Genomic DNA, 19,492 nt, shown 5'->3' with positions numbered 1-19,492 from the left:
CTACTTCAATCTGGAATTGTTCTTGAAAATTTGTTCATGGAGATTTTTCCTTTGAAGATTTGTTTAGAAGATTTTTCCTTTGAAAATTTGTTCAGGATATTTTTTCCTTTGAAGAATTGTTCATGGAGATTTTTCCTTTGAAGATTTGTTCACAGAGATTTTTCCTTTGAAAATTTATTCAAGAGATCTATCATTTGAAGATGTGTTTAAGGAGATTTGTCCATTAAAGATTTATTTAGGAGATTCGTCCTTTGAAGATTTTTTCAGAAGATTTTTCCTTTTGAAGATTTGTTTAGAAGATTTTTCCTTTGAAGATTTGTCCTTTGAAAATTTGTTCAGGAGATTTTTCCTTCGAAGATTTGTCCTTTGAATTTGTTTAGGAGATTTTCCCTTTGAAGATTTGTTCAGGAAAATTTTCATTTAAAGATTTGTTTTGGAGATCTATCCTTTGAAGATTTGCTCAAGAGATTTGTCCTTTAAAGATTTGTTCAGGAGATTTTTCCTTTGAAGATTTGTTCATGGAGATTTGTCCTTTGAAGATTTGTTCATTGAGATTTTTCCTTTGAAGATTTGTTCAGGAGATTTTTCCTTTGAAGATTTGTTCTGGAGATTTTTCCTTTTTTTAACTTTGTTTTGGAGATTTTTCCTTTGAGGATTTAAGAGATTTATCCTTTCAAAAATTGTTAGGATATTTGTCCTTTTGGAAATTTTGTTTAGGGGATTTATCCTTTTGAAAACTTTTTTAGAAGATTTATCCTTTGTAGGAGATTTGTCCTTTTGGAAATTTGTTTAGGGAATTTATCCTTTTGAAAAGTTTTTTAGGAGATTTATCCTTTGAAATTTTGTTATGAGATTTGTCCTTTGAAAATTGAAGTTCAGGAGATTTTTCCTCTTTTAATTTCCTGCAAGAAAAACAAGAGTTGATTTCTAGTCAGTTAATTTGTATAACTCATGAACTATCACTCTTTTTGATCTTTTCATTTGATGACTTTGATATGTATGAACTTATTCTTGTAAGAACTTGATTCAGAAAAGTTTAGAGTTTACTTGATGAAACTTTGTGGTGCAAAGGTTTGAATTTAGCTGACAAGTTTTGACATGGGTGATCTTACCTAACAGGTTTTGACATGGGTCCCTCAGAGAGAGCAACACAACACATAAAAGCTCCTTTAGGATATTGTCCAGAAATACGCCTCCCCAAAACCCACTGGTGAAGTCCCCATGAGCTTTGAGCAACCCTTCCAACAGTGGCAAACCCTCAACGGGCACAAAGAATCTCAGGAAGTTACCAAAAAGAGGCCCAAAACTATGAAAATAGCTTGCAGGGAGGCTGTTGAACTCCAAGAAATCAAAGCGGGACAAGAAAGCAAGGAGCCCTAAGCGAAGATCTAAGACAGTCACCCTTGGAACCTCCTCCATTGTTGTGTCTCCACTCTCAGGAATTAGAGAACTCTCGACCCTCTAGATGGTTTGGGGAATCCCTGCCTAAGCTTTAACAACTGGGGCATTGGGAGTAGGTTCCACAACTACCTCGATACCTATGGGTTCAAGATCCTTAGCACCTATGTCTGCACCTGCAGAAGGAGACAAAGTCAAAAGGGGAAAAGAAGAAAAGAAATTATATAAAGTAGGGAAAGTGAGAGAAAGATAAAGAAACAATATCAACTCCCTTTGGCAGAGCCTCGTCCTATTTCCCCTCTGACTTCCTAGAGGACTCTGTGAATGAACACATAGCACGTTGGAGAAAAGGTGAGGAAACTTTGGCAAAATTGCTAAAGGAAGGGAAGGATACCGGGGGCTTTGCCATAGAAGGAAAAGGCAAGGGAGAAGTATTGAGGAGAGGGGGGAAAGATGTGAACAAAAAAAAAAGGGAAAAAAGGGGAGGTATAAAGATGGTGAGCAGTACGCACCTTCAGAACCCTTTGACTCCAAATGAGGGGCAGCCTTAGTAGCAAATTGGGTGCTGGTTTGACTTTAAAGAGGAAAAGAAAACAAGAACTCTCAGGAAGAAAGCATAAGGGAGATAAGAATGAACATTAATAAAGAATGGATGAGGCTCACTTGCTTGTATGGATGAAGACGCACCCCAATCAGACTCTTTGCCCAACACAGGCTCAGTTGTGGGCTCAAGTGGCACAGTCTTGGTAGGACTGGGAGTCTACACAGGCTTGGGATCTTGGGGAATAGGAGGCTAGAAAGCTTTGGGGTCCTGAACAGCCAGGGGTTGGAGAAGGCAGAATGGGTTGGACATCCTTCGCTGCCTGCCTGACTTCCTTGGCCACATCACCATTAAGGGGCTCCTCTTCCACACCTAAAGGAGCAGCAGATTGAGCTATCATCACTTCTTTCCCTAGACTCCCACCAGTCATGAGAGAGGGTACCTTAACCTGCAAAAGGAAAAGAAAAGTATGTGGTAGAACATCACAAAATGCATATGTACATAGCACCAAAAAAGGAAAGAAAGCAAGCAATAAGAAGCACAAGTGGAGGAAAACCATACCACATCATCACAAGATGACTGACTCTTGCGCCTCTTAGGACCTGACTTATGCTTGGAATGCAAAAAAGGAGTGACCATTCATCAGTTAAAAAATTAAAAAAGAAACACAACAGGAACAATGAACTAGTATGGGCAAATGTCAAAAAAGAAAAGAAGGAAAGAAGCCTTGCCCTTCTCTCTCTCTCTCTCTTTCTCTCTCTCACTCTACAGGTTCTTTGATGGTCTTTTGCCTACTACGGGTATGCCCAGAGGGCCCTAAGGGAGACTAGGGTATGAAATCAAAAGACCTCAAAGAACCTTGGGCTGAAGAACTTATAGGAACCTGAGAGAAAGAAGACTCTACCTTAGTCTTCACTCAAATCTTTGGGATTTAAGGGTGGCCAACTTCCTTTCCAACCAAAGAAGGGTCCACTCTCTCAAGTTCGTCAAAAATGACTAACTACTTGTGGGATTAAGCAGTCTTTCTCTTCTTAGTCTCAGGGCCAATCTCAGCACCCTCACCGCTTTCTTCAAGCTTAACTCTCCTGACTAATTCTTGTTTGATTTTCTTCTCCTTACCTTTACCTACGGGGGTTACAACACCGATTGCCTCCATTAACCCTCTCTTGATAGGCACACCAGAAGAGGCACCCACGATAAGGTCGCATCCTGACCAAGCCTCAAGGAAATCATTTGCATAGCATACCCAACCGCCCATAACAGCATGCCACTCCACAAATCCTGTCTTGCTACTTATTGCAATAGAAACAATGCTAGCAGTAGGAAGGGCTAGACATTTGTTGAAAGTGGGAGTAGAGAAAATACCAAAATCGGGAACCCTTGCAATCTTACCAGAACCAACAAAATCTGAGAAGGATTTCTGAACTCTCTTCCAATAGCCAGCGAAGCCACTGGAACCAAAGAATCCCCTCTGGGAGTTTGACACTACAAATTAAGGGCTCCTCCATGACCAATAGGAAAAAGCATGAGACCTCAGAAATGGATCTAGAGAATGCACTACCTCCTTGAACACTGGTGGGATGTCCTGGTCAAAACCAAACTGCCTAAGGACTCGATGAGCTGAGTTGTGAGTGTACCTGGGACCACTCAAGGAGGGCACTAGAAGCCACAAGGGACTGATACAAGCCAAATGCGCCAAGCTACCTTCATTCCCCCTACATAAATCAAAAGCATTCCTCGAGGAGCTAAGGAAAGAAGCTAACACAAAGTCATAGGCAAACCCAGGACTGAACTCTCAAGGAGAACACCAACTTAGGTGCCCTGCTTGATCAAACAACTCCACCAAATTGAGGCTACCACCTTTCAAGTTGGCCAAGCGAAAGATGATGGGATGGCTATTAGTGGAATTACAACACAGACCCTTAATCACATATGGGGATCCTTGGAACTTATCCTTTAGAAACTTCAAACTCCTGAACTTCGCCAAGGTGAAAGAAGAATGGTCCCACATGAACACCTAGAGAATGGTGCAGTGAAGGGACGAAGTAATAGCATAGCAAGAATTGCCTTCAAATTCATCTCCATGAAGCAAGTCTAATTAGGTGTAAACATGGCCTAAGAGCATGGGGGCTAAAGGATAATAGGCACCCCAAGCCAACTTAATTGCCAAAGGAAAGAAAACAGACTTAACCCCGTACCTAGGGAACTCACTAAATAAGAACTTACTAAGCCACAATGCCAAGAACCCTGCTCACCTAACTGCCTTGTCCTTCTCTCAAGAAAGATTCATTACCCACTTGCCCTTCCTGGCTGGCTTCCCACCAGGGGAAGGAGTACGCCTGCCAGAGTGAGTGAATAGTTTGTCTTCCACTTCAAGATCCTAGCTGGAAAGGCTGATATCGAAAGGATTCTCAACACCAAACACTAAGAGAAGGAAGTTATTGACCACATCCTCCAAAGTGATGGTAAGCTCACCAACTGAAAAGAAGAAGGTGTGAAGAGAAGGGCTCCAATGGCGCACCAAGTGTCTAAGACCCTTAGCATCTCTAAAACCTTCAAGGTTTCTGGAAATTGCTACTAATTTTAGGATCCCGGCGTGCTCCAGAAAAACAACAAATTCATCATCAGAAAGTTCCTTATCCACCCAAACGGGCCAACTAGTGATCTTCCCCAGAACGAAGTCAAAGAAAATAGGAATCGCCTCACGAGATCCCTGCCTAATCTGAAGATCTAAAACCTCCCTGGGATATGGAACCTAGGCGGAACTGGCAAACTAGACTAGCCAGAAAACACCCAAGTGTGAGGGGAAGGTTGGGCCTCACCGTAAGACACCTGAGAAAAAAACAAATTGGGGGTGTGCCAGGGATCCCGTAAAGGAAAAGCTAGGCACTCCACAACCTCCTGCGTCTCGCCTTGTGCAAACCTAGAGGAGCTTTCACCTTTAGAAGGACTGGGGATGTGCTCCCTCCTTTTTCGTGAAGAAGAAGAAGTCATGGAACATCAAATGCATTGGGAAACAGGGAAGTCAAGGGAGTGAAGAATACAGAAGCAAGAACAAAGAAACATAATAATTGGAAGGAAGAAAATAAGTTTGGAAATAAAGATTTCTGGAAAGTGAAAAGAAAGTTTGAAATGACTGCAATAATGGTGCAAAGAGCAGCTGGAGAAGATGATGAATAGAAAGATGCGCCAGTTGCCAATATTTAATTTTTTGAAGAAGAAAGTTATTGACAATTATTATGGGAGTTATGGAGAACGTAAAAAATGGATGAGGAAGTTTTCACTCAAACATTCAACTGCCACATTCTGTGTAAAAGAGGGAAGTTGCAAAAGAAGTACAACTCGCAAAAAAAAAAAAAAAAGGACACCTAGGAATAGCGGGAAAAGCAAGATCCTGAGGCCAATTAAGATAGTAGGGAAGGAACTCCTACGGAAATTAAGGTTCTGGTCTACTCACGTGTGGGCTGCAGGCAACCCACGAGCTCGGGAGGCTAAATGTTGAGATCTAACAATTCACAATGTTACGCTAAGGCCCAAAAAGGGCACAGAGAATTGAACTCCATGAAAGTAATAAAATACTTCAGCCCACAATAAAGAAAAAAAGATGGTAGGCCCAAATTCATTAACGGTTTTAAGGAGAAATCCAAAATCATGAAGGGGTAAGCCTTAAAACTCATGAAACGAAAGGAAGAAGAAAAGCCTAGCCCGCCAAGGTTAGAAAATCATTAGGGAGCCCAGTGGTAAGAACTGGGCCGGGATACCTGGGGACTGCCAGGAGCTCGGGATCCTTAGGACGTGCAGCAAAGCCAATGTTAAATTAAGACAGCTTAAAGGGGGGCACCAAGAAACACAAGGAACAAGAATAAATATGTCCCTATCAGCCACCCAATGATGCAGAAAGGAATCAGAAGGTTTGGGAACCAACAATTCATGAACAAGGGGTTGGTACCTCGGGGAACCCAAAAAGAAGAACCATGAAGGGAAGTGATTGGGAAACTTTCAATTTGGCAGGAAGGAATTAGCTAACTTGGGAAAAATGATAAAGGGAAAGGGAGCCAAAAGCTGAATCTGAAAAGGTGAGGTTCAAAAGCCTTGAAGGAATAAAGGCCAAAAGTCTGCTCTCTAAAGACACCCCAGAACGGAAATACAGGAATGGATTTTTGGGACAGAAGCACCAAAAGAAGAAAATTATGAGAAATGAGGAAGGGACCAGCCACATGAAGGAAAAATTCTGGTTTTGCATCTCATGCAAAATACACAGCGGAAGCAAACAACAAGGATCTATTTCATTCATGATTGATAACGTGCACAATGTAAATTTCAGAATTTAAGAACAAGATAGCGTACCTTGGTATGGAGAAATTCAAAACAAAGATTAGAAGCACTTGGGAACACTTTTAATCTTCACTCCAATTCCACTTTACGCCCAAGATGTGTGGTCTCTCAATCAGTTTTTCAAAGGGAGAATGAAAGTGTGTCTCACACTCTCTCACACACCGTTTCTTTTTCTTTTCTAATCTCATCTAATAAAAATTCTGTATGTTTCTCCCTTTATAACTAACTGATTATCTAATTGGGCTGGCCTATTAGGCATTTCCAATTGGGCTTTAGTGTGTGGCTTGGAGTGAGACCAAAAGGGACCAATAAGACACTAGCTCTAATGGGCCTTGGGCTTTTCCGTCAACTCTTGACAAGTCCAAAGTTACCATTAATTATATTTAATACCACTATATAAATATAATTGCACTCTAGGCCTTATTAATAAATTATATCCCAAGACTTTATTATACACGTAACCCCTTCATAAAATATTCGTAGTAACACAAAGTCATAAATGTAGACTGCCACTTTGTAAATTACTACATCTTATCCTTGAGTACCCGGTTTAATTCTTTAAAGTTATTCATTATATATTTATGAAATCCAATTTCATAAATATATACTTTAGTAATTTCTTACTAAAGTGGTTAGGCCTAACTCTCTGAATAACTGAAACCATTAAACTTATCTCAAGGGAATATTTTATATCTCCATCAAGAGACTATGAATTCCATCTTGAGAATATATTTTCCATCAACACTAAATGTGGCTGCCCAACATACTGAGGTTTTGATCGTCACTTCAGATCTCACTCCTGATATATCAAAGCAACCTACACTTCATGATCAGGTCCATTATTCTCTCAGGATTAAGAGTTCATGCAAATAGAAGTCGTGAGATTTATTATTCATTTGACAGTCGTTAGGAGAATAATAAATCTCACAGCGGTCCTGTTCAATATGTTTTAACTCTTAAAACATATCAACATATCAACTAAAAGTTTCCACTTCCATGATCAAGACAAATCATCTTAGTTGACATGTTATAGTCTTCGCAGATAGAATGCCCAATTTCATCACCGACTACGAACTATAAATTCTGAGTTTACAAAGAACTTGTGATTTACATCTTCTGTGACTTTTCACATAAATCACATACAATGCATCTCATGGACTATATGATAATGTCCCATATTCATGTTACCATTATTTTAGATAATAATAAAATAACTTTATCAAACACAATATTAAGTCATACATCATGTCATACATAATGTCATACATAATATCATACATAGCATCATACAATAGGATTTAAGGGCACTAATCCTAACAATCTCCCACTTGCCCTAAAGACTATTGTGCACTAATCTAACTCCCATTCCCTCCAAATGCGACTCGAAAGTCCTTTGAGACAAGGCTTTGGTAAAGGGATCTGCTAGATTATTTGCACTTTCAATCTTTGCTACCACAACATCTCCACGAGCAACAATGTCTCGAATGATGTGGTACTTCCTCTCAATGTGCTTTCCTTTCTTGTGATTCCTTGGATCTTTGGATTGTGCAACCGCTCCACTATTGTCGCAAAACAATGTGATGGGAACTTGCTCCATTCTCACTACACCAAGATCAGAAAGGAATTTCTTGAGCCAAACAGCCTCCTTTGCTGCTTCACAAGCAGCAACGTACTCGGCTTCCATGGTGGAGTCCGCAATACAAGATTGCTTAACGCTCCTCCAACTTATGGCTCCACCTCCCAAGGTGAAAACACATCCTGAAGTGGATTTTCTGAAATCTAGATCTGATTGAAAATCTGAATCTGTATAGCCAATGGGAATCAAATCTTAACTATGGTAAACAAGCATATAATCTCTCGTTCTCCTAAGATACTTGAGAATATGCTTTACAACTTGCCAATGTTTTGGTCTTGGATTTGATTGATATCGGCTGACCATGCCAACTGAATAACAAATATCTGGTCTAGTACAAAGCATGGCATACATGAGACTTCCCACTGCAGAAGCATAGGGAACTTGTCTCATCATATTTTCTTCTACTTGAGTCTTAGGCCTTTGGTCATCAGACAGAGGAACTCCATGTCTAAAAGGAAGCAATCCTTTCTTGGAGTTTTGCATGCTAAACCGTTCTAGGACCTTATCTATATATCCAGCTTGTGATAAGCCTAACATCTTATTCTTGCGATCTCGCCAAAGCTTGATCCCTAAATAAAGTTAGCCTCACCCAAGTCTTTCATATCAAATTGGTTTGACAACCAAACTTTAACCGATGACATTACCCCTACATCATTCCTAATGAGCAGAATGTCATCAACATAAAGCACCAGGAACATTACTACTTTGTCTTGATGCCTTTTGTACACACATGGTTCATCAAGATTTTGTTCAAAACCAAATGACTTGATTGCTTGATCAAATCTGATGTTCCATGACCTAGATGCTTGTTTAAGTCCATAAATGGACCTATTCAACATGCATACCATATGCTCTTGGTTCTTTGCTATGAAACCTTCTGGTTACAACATGTATATTTCTTCTTCAAGATTGCCATTAAGAAATGAAGTCTTGACATCCATTTGCCAAATCTCATAATCAAAATGAGCAGCAATGGATAAGAGAATTCTGATAGATTTAAGCATGGCTACTGGCGAAAAAGTTTCATCATAATCAATACCTTCTTTTTGTGTATACCCTTTCGCCACTAGTCTTGTTTTAAAGGTTTCAACCTTTCCATCTATCCCTCTCTTTCTCTTGTAAACCCATTTGCAACCAACAGGTTTAATGCCGTTAGGCGCCTTTACAAGATCCCATACATGATTGGAATCCATAGAATCCAATTCAGATCTCATAGCTTGGACCCAATGATGTGCATCTATATCATTCATTGCTTCATCATAAGTGTAAGGATCCGATTCAGCCTCTTCTGAGATAGCCTCATAAGTTTCTCCCAAACCTATGAATCTTATAGGAGGCCGAATAATTCTCCTACTACGACGAGGCTCCTGTGTACTAGACATCTCATGAGTAGTATCTTGTGGTGTATCTAATACAGTCACATCATCCCTAGTTTCATCCATTGGTTGTTCAACTACAGGTTCATTCATTTCAGCCAAGACAACTCTACTTCTAGGAGTAAAATTATTCATATAGTCATTTTTCAAGAATTTGGCATTTGTGCTAACAAATATTTTATTATATTTATGACTATAGAATAAACCTCCAACTATTCCTTTTGGATACCCTGCAAAGAAAACCACTTTTGATTTAGACTGTAACTTGTCAGACTTTCCTTTCAACACATGTGCTGGACAACCCCAAATGTGGAGATGTCTCATACTAGACTTACGCCCATTCCACAACTCTACAGGTGTTTTAGGAATAGACTTCGAAGGTACTAAATTCAGAAGATACATTGCAGTATTTAAGGCATATCCCCAAAAAGAAATTGGTAGAGTCGAATAACTCAACATGGACCTAACCATATCTAAAAGAGTCCTATTCCTTCTTTCTGCTACACCATTTTGTTGTGGAGTTCCAGGTGCAGTCAATTGGGATATAATCCCATTTTCAGTCAAGTAATCCTTGAAATCACCAAGAAGGTATTCGCCACCTCGATCAGATCGAATGGCCTTTATGTGTTTACCCAATTGATTTTCAACTTCAGCCCTAAACTCTTTGAACTTTTCAAAGGCTTCGGACTTCTTTTTCATTAGGTACACATAACCAAATCTCAAGTTATCATCAGTGAAAGTAATGAAATACTCATAGCCACCTCTTGCTTGGATTGACATAGGACCACATACATCTGAATGTACTAGTTCTAGCAAATCTTGGGTCTTCTACCCTTTGCATTAAAAGGTCGTTTGGTCATCTTACCTTCCAAACAAGATTCGCAAACTGGAAAACCATCAAAGTCCATGGGCTGTAAAAGTCCATCTTTGATTAGTCTTTGAATCCTATTTGAATTAATATGACCTAAACGTAAGTGCCATAGATATGCATCACTAGTAGAAGGAAACTTTCTCTTTAATGATTTCACATGAGAGTTACTATCTAATTCAGAATTGTATAATTCATGCTTATCAGGAGTTAAAATATAAAGACCATCCACAATATTGCCAGAACAGATAAACACTTTATCCTTCTTTATTACAACATTGTCTTTCAGGATAACACAATACCCATGTTTACCTAAGTAAGTTGCAGAAATTAAATTCCTATGAACATTAGGCACATACAAACAGTCTTCCAATATTAAAACTCTAGACTTAAAACACAAATTAAACACTCCAACAGCTTCAACCGGAATCTTGCTCCCATCAGCCAAAGTAAGAAATAGTTCTCCCTCATTCAACTTTCTGGTCTCCTAGAACCCCTACAAAGAATTGCAGATATGATTAGTACAACCTGAATCCACACACCAGGAATCTGTTGGATTCTGTACCAAACATATTTCAAGAAGAAATGAACTTTTCATACCTTTATTCTTGGCAGCCTTGAATATTGGACAATTCCTCTTCCAATGTCCTTTCTCACCACAATGGAAACACTTTCCTTTGGTTTTCTTTCCTTTGTTGGCAACCTCTAAGGCAATTTGTTTACCATCTTTCTTAGTGAAGTCCTTCTTCTTCTTCTTACCCTTGCCTTTCGACTTAGGTTGAGAAGTAGAAGCTTCACCCACATTGGCTTCAACACTAGAAGTACCAAGGATGCCTTCCGCCGCCACTAACTCATTCATTAATTCAGAAAAAGAATAAATCTTTTTGTTCATATTATAATTGAGTCTGAATTCCTTGAATGATTCTGGTAGTGACTGGAGTATCATATCCACTTGGGATTCTCCATCAATGTCGGCACCTAAAACTTCTAATGTGTTCAGATTAGCAATCATCCTTAGACAATGCTCTCTCACTGAACTTCCTGCAGCCATTTTGGTATTAGAAAATTTGCCTCATGATTTCTTGCCTTGCAGAACGGCCTTGCTCACCAAACATCTCCTTCAGACTATGCATTATGTCCGAAGCAAGTTCTACATCCTGCATTTGATGCTGTAGAACATTTGAGATAGATGCTAGGATGTAGCACTTGGCCATCTCATTAGATTTCTGCCAACGATCATATCGTTGTTTTTCCTCAAGAGGAGCATCTAATGAAGGAAAGTTAGGACATGGTTGAGTAAGCACATATTTGTGCTCTTTAGCAGTAAGAACAATGTCCAAATTTCTTTTCCAGTCAACATAGTTGGATCCAGTCAGTTTGTTTTGGTTAAGAATAGAAACAAGTGGACTAAATGATGCCATGATAAAATCTGAAAATAATAAACATGAATATAATAAGTAAACTGGACATTATCAATTTAGCGTAAAAGCATATAATATGGAACCTTAATAAAACCATTAAATAATATATGCAACGACAACCCAATCTCATATTCAATATCCCTCAGCATAGAATGAACATAAAATACTATGATTGATTGAGAACTATTCTCATTATTAGTGCTATCATTATAACTCTTATCAAACACTAATAATATGCCGTTTTACATTTAGCCTCTAAGTAATAATAGTAAGAACTCAGCATAGAGGATACTATAATACTTAGTCTAGTGTATACCATTGTCTAGAATCATGTGTAACCACATTTCATCCCTTTAACAGGCTTATTTTGTAGTACCATGATAAAACACCCTCCGCATGGAATGCAAAACTCGAAGCTAAGACAAGGTGTTTATCAAACCACTATAAACCAGAAAATTCAATCTTGTAGGACCATGAAATAAATACTCTCCGCATAGAATCTTAAGCTCAGCTAAAGCAGACAAAGTATAAATTTCGCTACTTGTGAATCCAACAATGGAGACCGTGAGATCTAACCCTTGTATCTCTCTCCCATTAGATATTTTAAAATAAAGGTTTTTTAAGATCAAGAATGATAATAATGCTAGACACGTGAAAAACATAATCCTAATCTCATTAGGAATAAATTTCATAATCCTAGCATTAATATATATATATATATATATATAATGTAATAAAAGACCCTTATTACATATAAAAATTCATATTATATTATATATAATATAATATACCAACTAATATATGTAATATTTATTTAATTACATTATATTATATATATATAGAACGTAATAAAAACTCATATATTATAAAATAATATTATATATTACATCTTTTTAAATATATATATATTTATTGGACATCAAGACAACGTCCATCAAGACAATTGCCATTGAATTGTCTTTTTATATATCATGGTGGGCCATCAAGGAATTGTATTTTAAGACAATCCATGAAGTTAAGTTTTGTCTCATGCAAAAGACAACATTATATGCAAAAGTTCATGCATGAACCGTGGGCCATCAAATATTTGCACACCAAGCAATTCAAAAGAATCCAAGTGATTCAACATGGCGGTACAATAGCATGTCAGTTATCAATAAATGGATTGTACAATTCCATTCTTCTGGAGTATATATATATATATATATATATATATATATATATCCTTGGTCATTTATGCTTTCGCGTGAATGGATGATGAAACATAGACCTTTAGATAATTAACCGCCTGAACATGACAGTTATATTTGAATCGTTTATGGCATATGAACATCACAGAATCATCTTCATGAAAATTAAAAAAAATATGACACAACACCATAACTTGATGCAGAAAATTGTAACACAAAGATAACGGTTTTCATAAATTCTAAAATTTAATCACACGCTATACAATCATGATATGAAAACCTGGCTCTGATACCAATTGAAGGAAAAATTCTGGTTTTGCATCTCATGCAAAACACACAGCGGAAAACGACAAAGATACTATTTCATTCATGATTGATAACGTGCGCGAATGTAAATTTCGGAATTTAAGAACGAGATAACGTACGCTTGGTGTGGAGAAATTCAAAACAAAGATTAGAAGCACTTAACACTTTTAATCTTCACTCCAATTCCACTTTACGCCCCAAGATGTGTGGTCTCTCAATCAGCTTTTTCAAAGGGAGAATGAAAGTGTGTCTCACACTCTCTCACACCGTTTCTTTTTCTTTTTAATCTCATCTAATAAAAATTCTATGTTTCTCCCTTTATAACTAACCGATTATCTAATTGGGTGGCTTTATTAGGCATTTCCAATTGGGCTTTAGTGTGTGGCTTGGAGTGAGACCAAAAGGGACCAATAAGACACTAGCTCCAATGGGCCTTGGGCTTTTCCGTCAACTCTTGATGTCCAGAAGTTACCATTAATTATATTTAATACCACTATATAAATATAATTGCACTCTAGGCCTTATTAATAAATTATATCCCAAGACTTTATTATACACGTAACCCCTTCATAAAATAGTCGTAGTAACACAAAGTCATAAATGTAGTACTTTGTAAATTACTACATCTTATCCGAGTACCCGGTTTAATTCTTTAAAGTTATTCATTATATATTTATGAAATCCAATTTCATAAATATATACTTTAGTAATTTCTTACTAAAGTGGTTAGGCCTAACTCTGAATAAGCGAAACCATTAAACTTATCTCAAGGGAATATTTTATATCTCCATCAAGAGACTATGAATTCCGTCTTGAGAATATATGTTCCATCAACACTAAATGTGGCTGCCCAACATACCGAGGTTTTGACGAGTCACTTCGATCTCACTCACGATATATCAAAGCAAGCTACACTTCATGATCGGGTCCATTATTCTCTCGGGATTAAGAGTTCATGCAAATAGAAGTCGTGAGATTTATTATTCATTTGACGGTCGTTAGGAGAATAATAAATCTCACACAATCTGTTCAATATGTTTTAACTCTTAAAACATATCAACATATCAACTAGAAGTTTCCACTTCCATGATCAAGACAAATCATCGTAGTTGACATGTTATAGTCTTCGCAGATGAAATGCCCAATTTCATCACCGACTACGAACTATAAATTCTGAGTTTATAAAGAACTTGTGATTTACATCTTCTGTGACTTTTCACATAAATCACATACAATGCATCTCATGGACTATATGATAATGTCCCATATTCATGTTACCATTATTTTAGATAATAATAAAATAACTTTATCAAACACAATATTAAGTCATACATCATGTCATACATAATGTCATACATAATATCATACATAGCATCATACAATAGGATTTAAGGGTACTAATCCTAACAACCAATGTTGCTAACACAACATTGGTTCTGATACCCAGGGGAACAAATGAGGCGAATCAATGGTACCCTAGAAACCATAAGATGACACTATAAAAAAGGAGGAACAGCCAATAGTGAAAGGCAGTCAGCAACAGTGAATGAAAGAAAAATCATTGAGAAAACTCTGTTAGAATTCAAAAAAAGAAAAGAAAAGAGAGCGAGATACAGCCTGGTATCCTCAAATAGCCACTAGAAAGCACACTTAGATTCAAAGGGATTCAAATTTGCAAGTCTTAAAGGCCTGAAGGGCCATCTAAGTCTGTAATTTTTGAACTTATTTGGATCGTGTAGCATGTCCTAGTGAGCATAATGTATTACATAATTAAGAAAGTAATGGAATATTTCACATTTTTTTGAGGACCCTTAACGTCTTTATTTTGTGTCTTTCTTTACCACTTTGCCCCTTTACTATTTCTTGTTGTTCTATGCATATATTTCTCATTTGCTAGCATGCATATGTTGTAGGATTCGTGTTCTGTGCACCATCTGGTTCGTAATCATCCCATCTAGCTGAAGTGAACCAAGCCCAGTCCTTCAAAACAACAAGTAAAGGGCCCAGGGTCCTTGTTTTCTACTTGGGCTTGGGTTCTATCCAAAAAGGACGCATACACCCCTCTAGAGTATCCATTATCTTTGCCTATATGGTGATAAGATGAGAAAGCCCTACTAAGTGGTTTGCCACTAAAGGGGACGAGCAACCTATACTGCGACAAGGACTGAAAACCTCCACTGCTCTAGGTTTTCACAGACGGAAACCTAGGAAGGCAAAGAGTGACCGTGACATCACATTTTCACGTATGATGTCTTTTGAAAAAAAGAAAATTCTAGAATCTCTTAGTGCAATTTGAGATTTGATAATGGTATGGTGTTCTGCTAAGTCAACTTTGCTATTCTATATTATTGGAGCGACTTTGTGCAACATATCTATTTTTATTTATGTATTTATAGATATGAGAGAATTTGAATCTATAACATCAATTTTATAATGATTATTTGTTAACATCATACTTAGACACCAATAAGTTTTAGACAAGATGTGGTCTCAAGGTGCTTATTTGATCTTAAAAATTTATACCCATTGAGCTAATTAGAATTTTTCACTAGAGTTTACCCTTAATTTTTTTTTTTTGAGGAAACATAAATTATTAGTACTAACTATCAAAGCCATTCCAATTCTAATTCTCCCTCTGGGTGCATTTCAAGCTTCTAAAAAGTGGACTCACACTCTCATTTAACGTGAACCACCACTTATAAATGTAGTGAAGGTGGTTCCAATATAATGTTCAATATGATAGAAACAAAGACATGCCAACGCCAAAGGATTTTTATGGACGAAGGGCTTCGTCCATAAGAATCCTTGGGCCTTGGGTAACAAAACAGGTACTAAATAAACATGGCGAGATTAGATGTATGGTTAACTTTTTTTTCTTTTCTTTTTTTGAGGGGATGATGCATGGTTAACTTGAGAAGCCCAATACAGTAATCTATATAATAAAATCTAAATGCTAAAGCATCACTTTGGACCACTTCCATGGGGCCATTCAATCTGTTATAGTCTCATTTGGTCCAATTTGATCTCACTCGGTCCACTTTGGTCCGATGCGGTCTATTTTGAACTAATTGGACCTTAAATTTATTCTTTTTAGAGCAGAGAAGAAATCAAGCGAGGCCAGGAATGAAATACCGACCTTCAATGTTGAGAATTTGCAAACTAACATGAAAGCTATCTATTACATTTTTGTTTTCACAACCCCTCTTATGAAATGTAACTACTAGTCTAATTAACTTATGCTTTATAAAATAAAAAAGTCAGTAACCAATGCATAAATTTCTCATTTTTGCGAAATCTATAAAAGTTCATTGGTAGGTAGGTGTGAGAGAGAGAGAGAATGAACTAAGACAAGGTATTATATGGTGTATGAAATGATTTATAATTTTATTTTTTTTACTAAATTGCTCTTTACATTGACTGGCTTTGTCTTTTACTTCTTGACATAGCACTTCAAATGGGCAAATACCGAAGGCAGGGTTTTCTATCCATTCATGCTTTAATAGCTGGAACCGGATCATATTTGATGGCTTTTCGAGCCGGCTCATGGTATGGCACTCTATCTAATAATTCTTGTTAAATATCCTGTTTTTGTTTTTTGTATAAATTATCCGACATGTTTGCATACATGGGCTGTACCTCTTTCATAATAATAACTTTTTTTCTGTTGGTTGCTTGAGCGTGCATACAATGCATGTGAATGTTTAACTTGTTGCAGGCTTTTTGGGTGTGGAATAAGATGCAACAATTATTCGTGCATATGAGCAGGCACATACAAAGGTTGAACCATGCATATCGAAAAACTGTTGCAGAGTTTACAAATCGCTTTTTACAGGTTACAGCACAGGAATAAGCAAGGAGATGCGAGGGTAAAAGATGAAGGCCTTGTGATTCGTGAAGATGAAGGAGCTGAGGGATTAACTACACGCAATGTTCTTGCTGGGGACAAATACTCAATTGCATGTATCTCTGTGAGTGCGCGCGTGAGAAGAGGGAGGATTTTGGTGGACTTCTTTAGATCCATCCCGAGCAGGGACGGATGCAGGATTTCAAGTCGGGGGGCTAGAGATAAGTGAAAAAAAAAAATTTTCAAATACGCATCCATATAGTATTAATAAACTATCAACCAAAACAAATACTCAAAAATCATTGCTTCTTAATATATTAAGATACAATCATCTATTAACAAAAACAAAATACACGAAACACTATTATTTCTTAATACAATCGTCTATGAAAAGGGAACTCGACACTCTTTCAAATCTTCAAAATCATCTGCGATTGAATCCAAACTAAATGTCGAAATTATATCCTTTTCAACATATAACATCAAAGAGTCCGTCAAAAAATCATTTTCCATTTTGTTTCGAAGGTTAGTTTTGACAACTTTCTTAGCTGAAAATGCTCGCTCTGTAGTAGCAGTAGAAACTGGAAGAGTAAGCACAAGTCTCACCATTCTATAAACAAGTTTGTAGTGTTTTAAATTTCTAGTTCTCACTAACCATTGACACAACTCAGATAAACTTTTCAATTTTTGGAACTCTGGATCTTGGACTACATTATACTCAAAATGATAAAGCTCCTTCTCCAACACTTGTTTTTCATAATCTGTGAAATCTTGTGGATAGAAATTCTTTACCAACAAACAAAGATCTCTACTTCTGAAAGATTTTAATGCCTCTCGAGGTTCTAAAGCTGAGCTAAGCCTAAGTAACTCTATTGTATCTTCATTAAACCGATGATTTATTTCCTGTAGTTGAGAATCTATTGTAGCATAAAAAATATTTACTCGATAATGATGCTCAATTGTAACATTATCTTGTTGGTTACGAGCTCGACCTTGCCTCGCAACATAACGAGCTTTCATATCTGGAACATAAATGGAATGCTTCTCACAAAATGATATCAAAGTGGTGAGTAAGCCATCCCATCCATCATATCTAAATTTTTGGAGAAGTGCCTTAGTAGATAAAACTAAATGCATGGCATTTAAAATGTCTTGAGATTGGCTTTGCAAAGCTTGAAAAAGTTTGTCAGTAATCTCCATATTTTCTGTCTCAAGATGCAAGATAAAGACAAATTCAAGTGAAGTTAAACCCTCATAAGCTAACTCTGCTTCTGCCCGATGTTCTCCGTCAATTTCACCATCAATTATAATATGTAAAACTTCAAGAGTTGGAGTAAACATCCTTAATAAGCTAGAAACTGATCTAAAATGTGAACTCCAACGTGTTTCTATAGGTCGTTGTAAAGTGCTAATTTGATTAAGTCCACTTCCAATCTCAAGCTCTTCAAGATCAATCAAATGCGCTATTTCATTAGCATTGGCAACTTTCAATTGCTCATTATGCTTGCGTGAAGCATTAACAATTTTGATAAGAAAAAGCAATGTAGGAAAAAACCCACTAATAGGGACAACTTGTTTTGATGCTTTTACTAATGCCAATTATAAGCGATGTGCAAAACAATGGATGCAGTAAGCATATGAGTAATCATTCAAAATCAAATCTTTTAATCCGTTCCACATACCTCGCATGTTGCTTACTCCATCATATCTTTGCCCTCGAATATTTTGTATATCTAAGCAATGTTGAGATAACAAAGAATATATCCCCTTCTTTTGAGTCAAAGTCGTAGTATTAACAACATGAATAAGCCCAAAAAAACGTTCTTTCACAAAGCCTTCTGCATCAACATATCTAAAAACCACAGCCATTTGCTCTTTCATGGACTCATCACGAGCTTCATCAACCTTTATGCAAAACTTTCCATCACTAATTTCTTCCCGAATGGCCTTCTTCACTTTGGCTGAGAAAACATGTAGAATTTCCTTTTAAATCCTAAGTGATGTGTAGGTTGCATTTTTGGGAGCTTTTTCTATTATTTCAGCAATCTCCTCATTCCAAAAAGTCACAATACCCAATGATTCAAAAAAGTTCCCACGATTTAATGAACTAAAACTTTCATCTCGACCTCTAAAAGCTATAGCTTGAAAGGCAAGATATCGGACAATAAAAATTGAGGCCTTCAGTTGCAACCGATTATTTGCAATTTGTTCAGTAGTGAAATGATTAACTACCCTTTGTAAATGTTGTAATTGGTTCATCAAGTCCTTACACATTTGCTCAGCAACTCTATGAGCTGAATTATGATATTTTCCTATATGACCTTGAAAATAACAATCTTTTCATCCATATTTTCTCCAATTTCTAAATCCACCAACAATGAATGTATTTTGTCCCACAACCCTATTTAGACTATAAAAGACAATGCAGGGTAGACTATAAGCTACATTTATCGTAGGAGAATATTCAAGCCATGATTTATTATATTCAAACCTTGAAGCTTGAAATCTACAATTGTGCTTTCCACTTTTTTTGTTTTTCTTTAGAGGAGGTTAGTGTGGACCTTTTGTAATATAAAC

General features: G+C 37.1%; 1 protein-coding gene across 1 annotated transcript; it reads right to left on the bottom strand.

Annotated features, from left to right (window-relative positions):
• Window positions 1-17,299: 17,299 nt before the first annotated feature.
• On the bottom strand, window positions 17,300-19,189 carry LOC142624919 (uncharacterized). The gene is made up of 3 exons (XM_075798645.1): window positions 18,988-19,189; window positions 18,598-18,876; window positions 17,300-18,504 (listed from the first exon to the last, which is right to left on the bottom strand). Exons 1-3 carry the CDS (start codon window positions 19,187-19,189, stop codon window positions 17,300-17,302), a joined length of 1,686 nt encoding a protein of 561 aa, XP_075654760.1.
• Between the last annotated feature and the right edge of the window lie 303 nt (window positions 19,190-19,492).

This window comes from Castanea sativa, chromosome 2, assembly GCF_040712315.1.
Source record: "Castanea sativa cultivar Marrone di Chiusa Pesio chromosome 2, ASM4071231v1".
Lineage (NCBI taxonomy): Eukaryota > Viridiplantae > Streptophyta > Magnoliopsida > Fagales > Fagaceae > Castanea > Castanea sativa.
The sequence above is the reverse complement of the archived record's forward strand: the minus strand, read 5'-3'. Positions and strand labels throughout refer to the sequence as shown.

Excerpts from the sequence above, each read along its gene's own strand:
- LOC142624919 (XM_075798645.1), bottom strand. The coding sequence starts at position 19,189 with ATGTGTAAGGACTTGATGAACCAATTACAACATTTACAAAGGGTAGTT. Across the intron at positions 18,877-18,987 it reads GAACTTTTTTGAATCATTGG|CCAAAGTGAAGAAGGCCATT; the intron begins GTATTGTGACTT and ends ATGTTTTCTCAG. Across the intron at positions 18,505-18,597 it reads TGGAGTAAGCAACATGCGAG|TAAAAGCATCAAAACAAGTT; the intron begins GTATGTGGAACG and ends AATTGGCATTAG.